Raw genomic sequence first — 10,732 nt, 5'->3', positions numbered from 1 at the left:
GGTACAAAAGTCCTGCATGTGCAGGGACACCTGCTCTGCTGGAGAACACAGTCACTGGATGAAATGTTCGACTGCCTCTACTGTTCCCTTGAACGTCCTCAAAAACATCTAGACAAACACGGACTCTGGACTCCACGTCCACATACTTCCTCCAAATCCCTGGGGCTTTGTCATGAACACCTAGTACCTGTTATTGTTAGACAGCTATGAGACCAGTCAATAGAAATGTCACTGGTTTCACTGGTTCCTCTCCTAATTATTGGTATTAATCATGGTGGTGGGTTCAGGGTCCTACGGTGGCACTAGTGCCTACACTCTGTCCCCCTTAGTGGATTATTTCTGTTTCCCAGCACCTGTGTGTGTGTTGTGTGTTGGTGTGTGTGTTTAGTCCAGGGGCCTCTGGGGTTCCTGGTTTCAAGGCGCAGGCGCTTGGGGTCACGTGGGAACATGGAGGTCTGGCGGACGTTGTGCAGACCCAGGTACAAGCATGCGACCTCTCCAGACCTGAAAGGATGTGGGTTCAGTCAAACAGTCCACAGATCGTCCACTACCTGCACCTCTGCTTTCTTACCGAGGCCCTCCGCCGCCGTGGGGGGGGGCGCCATAACGGAAGGAGTCAATGTAGGCCTTGATCTTCTCCAGATCTGCAGGAGCACAAAGGACATGGAGTTGGTGCCGTCTTTAAAACCCTCTTCTTTGTGTGTTTTCTATGAATATTTAACCAGGAGACGCTCAGCGAACCTGTTCACATGCATATTCAAGTTACCATGGAACAGGATAATCGATCTGTTTGATCAGATGACAGCACTAATCTGATTATAATCATCAGATTAACACACCTGAGCGGAAAACGATAACAGGAAGTTTAAGTGTACTGTCACTACCTACGTAGGAACTCTGACAGAAACCCCATGATGGACTGCAGCGTCCAAACCTGGTTTACGATTATCGCATTTCTTCAGTGCATGTACATGTGTCAGATCTGATTATTACAATGATCTGATTACTTCCACTTATCAGACTTTATGGAAACAGACTCAGTAATATTGGAACATGATATGAAATACAAGGATTAAATCTGCGTAAATACAGGAGTTTCAGTCTGAAATGAATCAGGTCAAACATCTAGAACTGGTTCTTTGTGCCTCTGTGTGAGTTCAAAGCCCTTTAAAAGGGTCCAATGAGACCACGTCCTTAAGGTCACATCATTTAAGTGATTCCAAGTATAAGAGTTTTGGAACAGCAGATAGAATAAACGCTGAGACTGAAGCTCCCCTGAACTTTAGTGACAGATGTAGAAACCCCAGAGCTTTGAGAGGATCTCTACATGTCCACCACATCCAAACTGTCGTAAATACGGCAACAACAAGTCTATTTAAGGCTCAAAGGAAAGATGAACCTTAACTCTGAAATTCTAAACCCACTTTCAGGTTGGCATTTTTGTTGTTGTTGAAAATATGGAGCGAAAAAGAGTGACATACCCAGATCATCTGGACTGAGAGTCAGACTCCGAGTAAAAGCCGTGAACAGAGCGGACAGGTGTGTGAATAAGGCCTGCTGTTGTAATTCATACTAGTGGCCAATAGAGGGAGACAATCATCTGTACATCACCTCCCTGACTCATGAAAACACACATGTCCAACTTCTAAACTATTATTAAAAACACCTTGTATTTTTCTGCAAACTGAACATTATAGTGTCTGATAAAAGTGTGTGGTTAAATAATTATAAGAATTATAAAAGCTAATATGCAATAAATGATGTATCACAACATGAAATATTGTAATAATGTGAATCATCTACTTTTTAAGAAGAATCTGTTGGAAGTGTTTGATGAGCAGAAGACCTCAGGGACTGGAGGAAAAGGGTTATTACAAAATGATGGTGTTTAACTGTAGAAAAAAAGAGAGAGACCCATTGAAGGGGTAAAGCTGAAGGCACTTGAACGCACCGATCTGGTGATGCTGAGCTCGTTCAGTCAGAAGCTGAGCGTCGTGGATTCTCTGAGCTCCAGACAGGATCTCCTCCCCCCTCATGAACATGTCGTAAGAGTTGGAATATTTCTGGAAAAAAAAAACAACAGGAAGTGACACCTGTGAGGTCACTGGTCCACGTCCAAGTCCATGTCCAAGTCCAAGTTCAAGTTTTTAGTTTCTCAGTTATTTACGCTATTTACCATATATATACATATATGTGTATATGTATGTGTGTGCGTGTGTGTGTGCGCGTGTGTGTGTGTGTCTTACAGGGTTGTTGGGATCAGGCATCGTGTAGAAGGGTCGAACAGCCAGAGGGTATTTGTCCAACACATAGAAATCTGTGTCATACTGATGAAAAAAACACAACAGAAGGGTGGTTAGAATAGAATAGAATAGAATAGAATAGCAGCAGCAGACGTCTGCAGGAGTCATAGAACAGATACATTATATAACAACCACAAACTGTTTATAACGAACTATACAAATTGATTCAGATACATTTGAAAAATGTCTTTTAACACTCAGTTTACAGACCATATTTGTAATTAATAGGAGTTCAAATCCAACTATGAGAATAGAGAGAAATAAAATAGAAAATAACAGAAGAGAAAAGAATAGACAGAGGAGAATAGAATAGAATAGATATAGAATAGAAGAGAATAGAATAGAATAGAATAGAAATAGAATAGAAAACAGAACAGCCTTTAGTGTCATTGTGTGTTCAGTCATATTAGTGCTACTCCAACAAGATGAATAACCAATAATATGTCAGAAAATAAGAATAGACAAATATAAAACCAAAGTAAAAACTAAATAAGAAAATGGAAATAGAGTGAACTAAAACTAAAAATAGAATAAATCCAAACAGACATAAAATAGAATACACACAATATTTACTACATTAATAGTATTGACAGTTGGTACATTTCTATAAATATCATATAAATATTCCATTGTAATGTTACTGTAAGAACAGAGGATCATTGCAGATAAATTCCATTTGGACAAAGTGAATACATGCAGAATTGATGGAAATTCATTACCTTTTCCCTAACGAGGCGGCCCGCAGCCTTTCATTGGGTGTGCGGTAGAAGAAAAAAACACAGGGTTTGGACTGCAGGCGTCCCATTGGTCCATCTGTGACTTATTTACAGTTCTGCTGTCAGTGCACAGATACTGTGGACGGATGCTAATGCTAATGCTAATGCTAGGTAGTAGGATGGGTCAAATGCACAGACTGAATTTCCAGATGGGGATAATAATGTGACTCAAGGGTTTACAATGACAGAGGTTCATCCGTACATGGGCCCACAGTCCTGGTTAGTGTGTGTATGTACGGTGTCCTCACATACCAGGACATGGACTGAAAGCTCTTTACAAAGACACTCCATCTAAAACGAAGAGTTTCAATATAATTTCCTGATCTGAAAGTCAATAAATAAACGGCAGTGTCACTGTGACTGAACCTAAACTGAAACCAGACTAAATCCGCCCATAAACTGCCGTCAGACCCTGGTCATCAGACGCTCAGCTGATCGGTGTCATGACTCTGTTCTTTCCTTCCTCTGTAAACATTCGTGCTTTACTGGATGAGTTCACGGTCCCAGGGTTCGGTGCTCTGAACCTGAGGTCATCCTCGTCACCCATCTCCACGCCGGCCTCTCGCAGCATGGCCACGCCCTCCGTGTACTCCAGCCTCAGGGTGGGCTCCAGGAACTTGAAGGGCTCGCTGGGATACTGTTTATTGACCGTCTGGATCTCAGTCTGGAAACTGAGGACGAGACGCAAACATGAGGCAGAGCTGACCTTCATCACACACACATTCAACAGGACACGTGTGAGGGGCGGGGCTCCACCTTCACCCACCTCACACTCATCATCACTTATTTATGACACCATTTCTACATGATCACATTTACTGGAACTTAACACAATTATTTACCATTACCATCTCCTGTCACCTGTAGTTTCTTTCTTGTTTCTTCTTCTTTCCTTCCTCTTTTCTCACTCTATCACTGCTGTTTATTTCTGAATGTGCATTTGTTGTGTTGTGTTGATGTTAAAAATGAAGCATAATGTATCAATTGGGGGATCTCAAACCTGTACTATGACAAAGCTTCAAAATAAAATATCTGAAACACCAGTAGAAAAAACAGAACCAACGTCCCTGTACGTCAGCGTCCTGTTCTATGTGGATCGATCCCAGTTGAATGTGTGAGGTTGTCCTAGACCAGGGGTCACCGACCCTGGTCCTGGAGGGCCGGTATCCTGCATGTTCTAGATGTGTCCCTCTTCCAACACACCTGCTTCAAATGACAGACCTACCATCAGGCTCTGCAGAAGCCTGATAACGACCGTCAGGTGGACTGGGAGAGGGAAACCTCTGAAACATGCAGGATAGTGGCCCTCCAGGACCAGGGCTGGTGACCCCTGTCCTAGACTGATATCTGGAACCATTTACATGTTCTAAACCATCAACATACGAACCATTTGAAGGAAAGGAACAGTTAGAATATTTAAATGTATTTATTTATGTGTTTTATACATATATGTGTGTAATTTTGTCTTTATTTAACTACTTTGTATGGTGACCATGAGTGTCCTGAGTAAAATGTATTATTATTATTATTATTATTATTTTAAAAAATCACCATATATTCAAAAATCTAAATTTGTCCAAACTGTGAATAAACGTTGTTGACACAGACCCAAAGATGAAACAGATGTAGTCTGAGCTGAATCTGAGCAGTGGTTGTGTAGAACAGGTTTGAATAATGGAGACGATGACGAACACAGCACCGTCAGTTCAAACTGAGTGAGTGAAACTAACATTATCCTCACATTTCATCTGTTTCACATCGTTTTAACCCTTTGAGATTTGACCTTAAAGGACATCACCCCAAGGCGTGGGACTTGTACTGTTAGTCATCATTATCAGTCATTTCAGAAACAGGAACAGAGAACATGTTCAAGGCTCTTCCACATATGTTCATGTGTGACTAATGTATGATGGCTATGATCTGAACGGCTCAGGTCAGTTCAGGTCAGTGGATGTTTACCACTTAAAGGGTGAAATAATTCAAAGGCAGAACTAAATACAGTAAATATCAGCAGAATAGGAGCAGCAGCAGCAGTACTTTGGTCGGTCAGGGCCTGGTCACAGCCGTCAGTCTGTTTCATTTTCGTCTTCTCACAGACGACTGAGGCCAAACCATGTGTGACTGAAGTCCAACGTACATGCAGATCTGTGTGATGTGTCAAATGGAAAAGTCACAGCATCAACAAAGGAAACCCAGTCGAGTGGAAAAGAGGAACAACAGTCGCAAGTTTAATCAGACGGACGACGTCATTCAGAAGGGCCACACGTGGAACCTGATATGGAACCGGACATGACCCCTGATATGACCCCTGATATAACCCTTGACCCCTGATATGACCCCTGACCCCTGATATGACCCCTGACCCCTGATATGACCCCGACCCCTGATATAACCCCTGACCCCTGATATGACCCCTGATGGTAAATATCACCCCTGGTATCACCCCCTGATATGACCCCCAGTATGACCCCCGACCTCTGGTGTGACCCCTGATATGACCCCCAGTATGATCCCTGACCTCTGGTGTGACCCCTGATATGACCCCCAGTATGATCCCTGACCTCTGGTGTGACCCCTGATATGACCCCCAGTATGATCCCTGACCTCTGGTGTGACCCCTGATATGACCCCAGTATGATCCCTGACCTCTGGTGTGACCCCTGATATGACCCCCAGTATGATCCCTGACCTCTGGTGTGACCCCTGATATGACCCCCAGTATGATCCCTGACCTCTGGTGTGACCCCTGATATGACCCCAGTATGATCCCTTTTCCCTGCCCATACTTCACTGGTTTGTTTCATACAGTTTTAGTGAATGTGGGTCATGTGTCACACCATGGGACCAGGTTTTGGGCTGCACCTGTCTTTTTTTAGGGTTAGGGTCAGGGCTGCACCTGTCTGCAGGACATAAAAGCCCACCCACCCACCCCATCACAACCACAGCCTTTATCTGTCCCTTTTGTCGTCTTCCATTCATCTTATGGGACAAAAACATTGATGATGTGAGAAAATCTACACAATGCAGAGCATTTGATCATAAAAGAGGATGGAAAGGAGGGAGTGGCCTTTAAAGCTGCTCCATTGTGTTTGGTTTGTTTGAGGTGGTTTGGGTCTGGATCACATGGGGGGGGGGGTGGATTTGTGTGTTGTCTTGAAAATGAAATGAAAATGATGGAACATTTTATTGAAGACAGACACAGAAGTGGGTGGAGTTAACTTCTGGACCACAGGTGGTTAAAAAGACCTGCAGTAACTTAGTCTGTCATTAAGGTGGTCTGGGCAAGACCAGGTCAGCGAGACCAGGTCAGCGAGACCAGGTCAGCGAGACCAGGAGGGGCCACGAGGTCCAACAGTTAGTTATGTGTAATGGGAACAGATCTCTCTCTCTCTCTCTCTCTCTCTCTCTCTCTCTCGTCAGTGTTGTTTTTTAGTCAGACTGTTGTGATGATCAGATGCAAATACATTAAAACTCATTGTTAATAACAGGTTTACACACTTCAGATGTTTCTATTTTAAACTCTACACATAAATAGTCGCAGCCTAACTCGTTGCTGATTCTTCATCTTATTTGTCTTTTTCCTGTAAATCTGTCTCTTACGGCTGATCCAATATGCAGTACTCACTACCACCACTAGGTGGCAGTAAAGCCCCATCACAATGGCGTCTCCCCAGTTCCTTCTTGACAGAATGAGTGAAAATCATTGACTTTTGCCAGAGCTGACAGCGGTGGGTGACAACAATTAATCTGGATTCAACTGCAGGAGTAGTTCTACTGAGACAGACAATATTTCCACTTCTTTCTTTTTTTTTTTGCCTTCCAGTGAATTTCCAGCCTCGGAATTGATCCTGTCAAAATTCAGCTCTAGTGTCAAACGGGCAAACAAAGCAGGAGCTTCTCCTGACGTGTAATTTTCATCACATTTCAGTGTGATTGTCATTAGAGCTCACAGGAATTTGGGTGGATTTCACACACCCTGTGGAAGTGGGAATCACAAGGACCGCCTGCACATCTGTCAATCAACCATAAAAACAGCATCCATCCTGATCTTACTTGTCTCTCAGGCCCTTGAAGATCTGCACCATGGTGTCGGTGATGGAGTCGATGACCTCATGGTAGTGGTAGTTGAAGGCCATCTCAATATCCAGACCCACAAACTCAGTCAGGTGACGGTGGGTGTTGGAATCCTCCGCCCTGAAAACTGAAACGTCAGATTTAATATCAACCCCATGACGTCCGGGGGGTGATGGAGACCATCTGTGCACCTGAACGGATCAGAAGGTCACATCGGCCTCCATCTGACCTTTGACCTCAGCCCTGTCCTCTGATAATTCACGAGTTCTAAAGGCGTATTTGTGTTGGTTCAGTCATTTTCATGCTGAAGACATGGAAGAACATCTACCAAGACAATGTTTCCAATTAGCAGCTACATACAATTCTATTTATATATACATAGACAGCTACTTTTCTTTTCTCACATTTTTTATTATATCTTGTATTTATAATTTAGCAGAGACGACATCTACCAGTAAAGAACTCATTGTCTGCGTTAACGTACTTGGCAAATAAAGATGGTTCTGACTGAGGAGCTATTATGAGATGTGTAACTTCTACTATGAACCATCATTACCTTTGATTTCTGTGCAAGTCTCAGTAATAGGATTTGTATTTTCAACATATTTATGTCAAACCTGTCATGAGAAAGTTTCATTTACAAGAACTATAACTCAAATGCTATTTTTATTGATGTGTTTCAAAGTTCACTGCTCCTCTTCATTAGGTATGCATGTATTTTTATACTTTTAACAGGCTTTGAATGAGGAAAAAAGACAATTATCTAAGATTATTTATGATCTACTACAGACACAAGACAAGAGAGAGAATTTAACAGTTTGGGTAGTTTTTATTCTGTTTCTATTTGACTTTTATACATTTTATTGATCATTTTATCCTTTTTTAATGCTGCAAACACCAAACACCACTATTTCAATCTCTCAGGTCTATTGATTGAATGTTAATAAGTTGAATCTGAGAATTCCTTGTATGTGTTTATGTACGTGTCAAATAAAGATGATTCTGTTTGTGCTGTAGGATTTATTGTACAACACCTCTGTGGTTTAAGTGTTAAAATGCCAAATGTGGCGGTGTGTTCTTTACAGCTCCAGTATATGCAGGTGTGAGCTCCGACCACATGCGGCTGAAAGCATCTAATGTATGAAACGTGCAGCGGCAGATAATGTCCCAATGATGGAGGACTGGTGGACAGAGACATGCATATGGATGGTTTTGGACAGCGCAGGCATTATTCTGCTCTCTGTGTTCAGATGCAGATTCAGCCTCAGTCCTGCGTTCATCCATGACATGACTGTGGTTCCATGTTTACATACAGTACGCCTGGACACAGCCTTCGAGGACAGCTGAACCTAAACTGACCGCCTCAGCCTGGATGGAGCTGACAGAGCTCAGTAAAGTGTTGGTGTAGAAACAGTGTTGACCTGAAGCCCCTTGGTTTTCCCTGCTGAACTGAAGTGGAACAAACACAGACTTGGGTTGTTTCTGCGGAACACTGGCTCTGCATACTGTCCAAACGTATGTGAGATAAAAGACACCATGTGGAAAACATGGGTGTTTATAGGCTGTGTTTCTGTCAAACCTTTTCATCCACGCTGCGTCTTCAGTCCGACGGTGGCTGTGTTATTTTACCTCTGAAGCCCACGGCGCTTCGTAACCCAGTACAGCTCCATAAAGTCTTTTACTGGTCCCATTGTGTCACTAACACGCCAACCCCTACGGCGGCGAATCTGACCACGTCAACAAGCAACAAGAGGGAGCTCTGTTAAACTTTAACAACCTCCATGCATTTGGAGCCGTTCTAAACCTGTCATCCGGCTTAAAGGGCCCACGCTCTTTCACAACACCCTGGCTGCTGGTTACGCAGTTTGATAGAAGTGAGACAAATATGTGTGTGTGTGTGTGTGGGGGGGGGGGGGGGGCAGACGGGACACCAGCTTACCTGGACCGACACAGAAGACCTTGTCGAAGTCAGCGCAGATGCACATCTGCTTGTAGAGCTGAGGAGACTGGGCCAGGTAGGCGCTGGTTTTAAAGTAGGACACCGTGAAGACGTTGGCTCCACCTTCACTGGCAGCTGCAGGACGACACACAGCGTTTACACAAGAAGGCACAGTTTGAAAGCCTAAAGCAGGGGGGGCAAACATACGGCCCACGGGCCAAAACTGGACCACCAAGGGGTCCGAGCCGATCCACCAAAGGGTCTGATCAGGCCCCCCCAAAGGGTCCTATCAGGCTCCCCCAAAGGGTCCGATCAGGCCCCCCCAAAGAGTCCGATCAGGCCCCCCCAAAGACTCTGATCAGGCCCCCCAAAGAGTCCGATCAGGCCCCTCCAAAGAGTCCAATCAGACCCCCCAAAGGGTCTGATCAGGCCCCCCCAAAGGGTCCTATCAGGCCCCCCCAAAGACTCTGATCAGGCCCCCCAAAGGGTCCTATCAGGCCGCCCCAAAGAGTCTGATCAGGCCCCTCCAAAGAGTCCAATCAGACCCCCCAAAGGGTCTGATCAGGCCCCTCCAAAGGGTCCGATCCAGCCCCCCAAAGGGTCCGATCAGGACCCCCAGAGGGTTCGATCCAGCCCCTTAAACAGTCCAATCAGGACCCCCAAAGGGCCCGTGGGATGAATTTGTGAAATGTACAAATTCCACTGAACATATGAATCCTTTTCATTCAGGTTCCTCATCCTTCTGGTCACGTGGGTCGAACCAGTACAATACTATCATAATAACCTGTAAATACTGACAACTCCAAATGTTTCTTTGTTTTAGTGTAAAAAAAGTAAAATTACATCAAAGTGTTAAAAACATGAACATGACCTGTAACTCTAACCCTACTATCAGTGTTTGTAGATCCACTGTGATCTGTAAGTTGTAATAAACATAATATTGTTAAAACTACACTTATTTTTATTCATACATTTCAGGTTGTTAATGTCATTCATATTTTTTAAAGAATACTTTGTAGATGGAAACATTTTCATGAGGTCATTTTACATTTTTCAGTCGAAAACTAGAGAAAAGTTTGGAGTTGACATTATTTCTATACTATCATGTGAGTATTTTACTGGTCCGGCCCAGTTCAGCCCATATTGGGTCAAATGTACCACCCCTGAATTATAATGAGTTTAACACACCGCCCCCCCCCCCCCCCCCCCCCCCCCCCATCCTAAAGGTGTGAGCTGACCAGTGACCAACTCCACATGAAGCATGAACTCTTCTGTACAAACACTGATGATAAAGGAGCTTCATGTTTGGAACAGTTTTAGATCAGGAAGAAGCTCCAGCAGACACTTCAGACTTCAGGACGTGTTGATTCTGCAAATACAGCCTCAAAACAGCAGAACCCCCCACCTGACAACCTGCATGTTTACCAAAACATGAGCCCAGTTACATAAGACGCACACATCTGCGCTTCCCCATTTGTCACAGACGTCATAGGTTATTATCTGATATTTTTGTGCCGTCTAAAATCGGGCGGGGGCTCACAGGCACAAACTGTTCAACGTATGTGGTATGGGTGTGTGTGGCAGACAGGAAGATGTGGTTTCTGCAGAAAGTACACAGTGTTGATTTACAGATGCCGCCA

At 43.9% G+C, this 10,732-nt stretch overlaps 1 protein-coding gene across 1 annotated transcript in view; it reads right to left on the bottom strand.

Annotated features, from left to right (window-relative positions):
• Positions 1-567: 567 nt before the first annotated feature.
• Positions 568-10,732, bottom strand: part of LOC115412778 (aspartate--tRNA ligase, cytoplasmic-like) — a 52,982-nt gene continuing 42,817 nt past the window's right edge. The window contains exons 11-17 of the mRNA XM_030125441.1: positions 9,093-9,227; positions 7,133-7,280; positions 3,579-3,750; positions 3,023-3,049; positions 2,247-2,327; positions 1,952-2,063; positions 568-644 (exon numbers count right to left, since the gene is read on the bottom strand). Of these exons, the coding sequence (XP_029981301.1) occupies positions 568-644; positions 1,952-2,063; positions 2,247-2,327; positions 3,023-3,049; positions 3,579-3,750; positions 7,133-7,280; positions 9,093-9,227 (752 nt within the window). The remainder of the gene's footprint in view (positions 645-1,951; positions 2,064-2,246; positions 2,328-3,022; positions 3,050-3,578; positions 3,751-7,132; positions 7,281-9,092; positions 9,228-10,732) is intronic.

Source organism: Sphaeramia orbicularis, chromosome 21 (genome assembly GCF_902148855.1).
Source record: "Sphaeramia orbicularis chromosome 21, fSphaOr1.1, whole genome shotgun sequence".
NCBI lineage: Eukaryota > Metazoa > Chordata > Actinopteri > Kurtiformes > Apogonidae > Sphaeramia > Sphaeramia orbicularis.
Note: the sequence above shows the minus strand (reverse complement) of the source record. Positions and strands in the feature narration are given on the sequence as shown.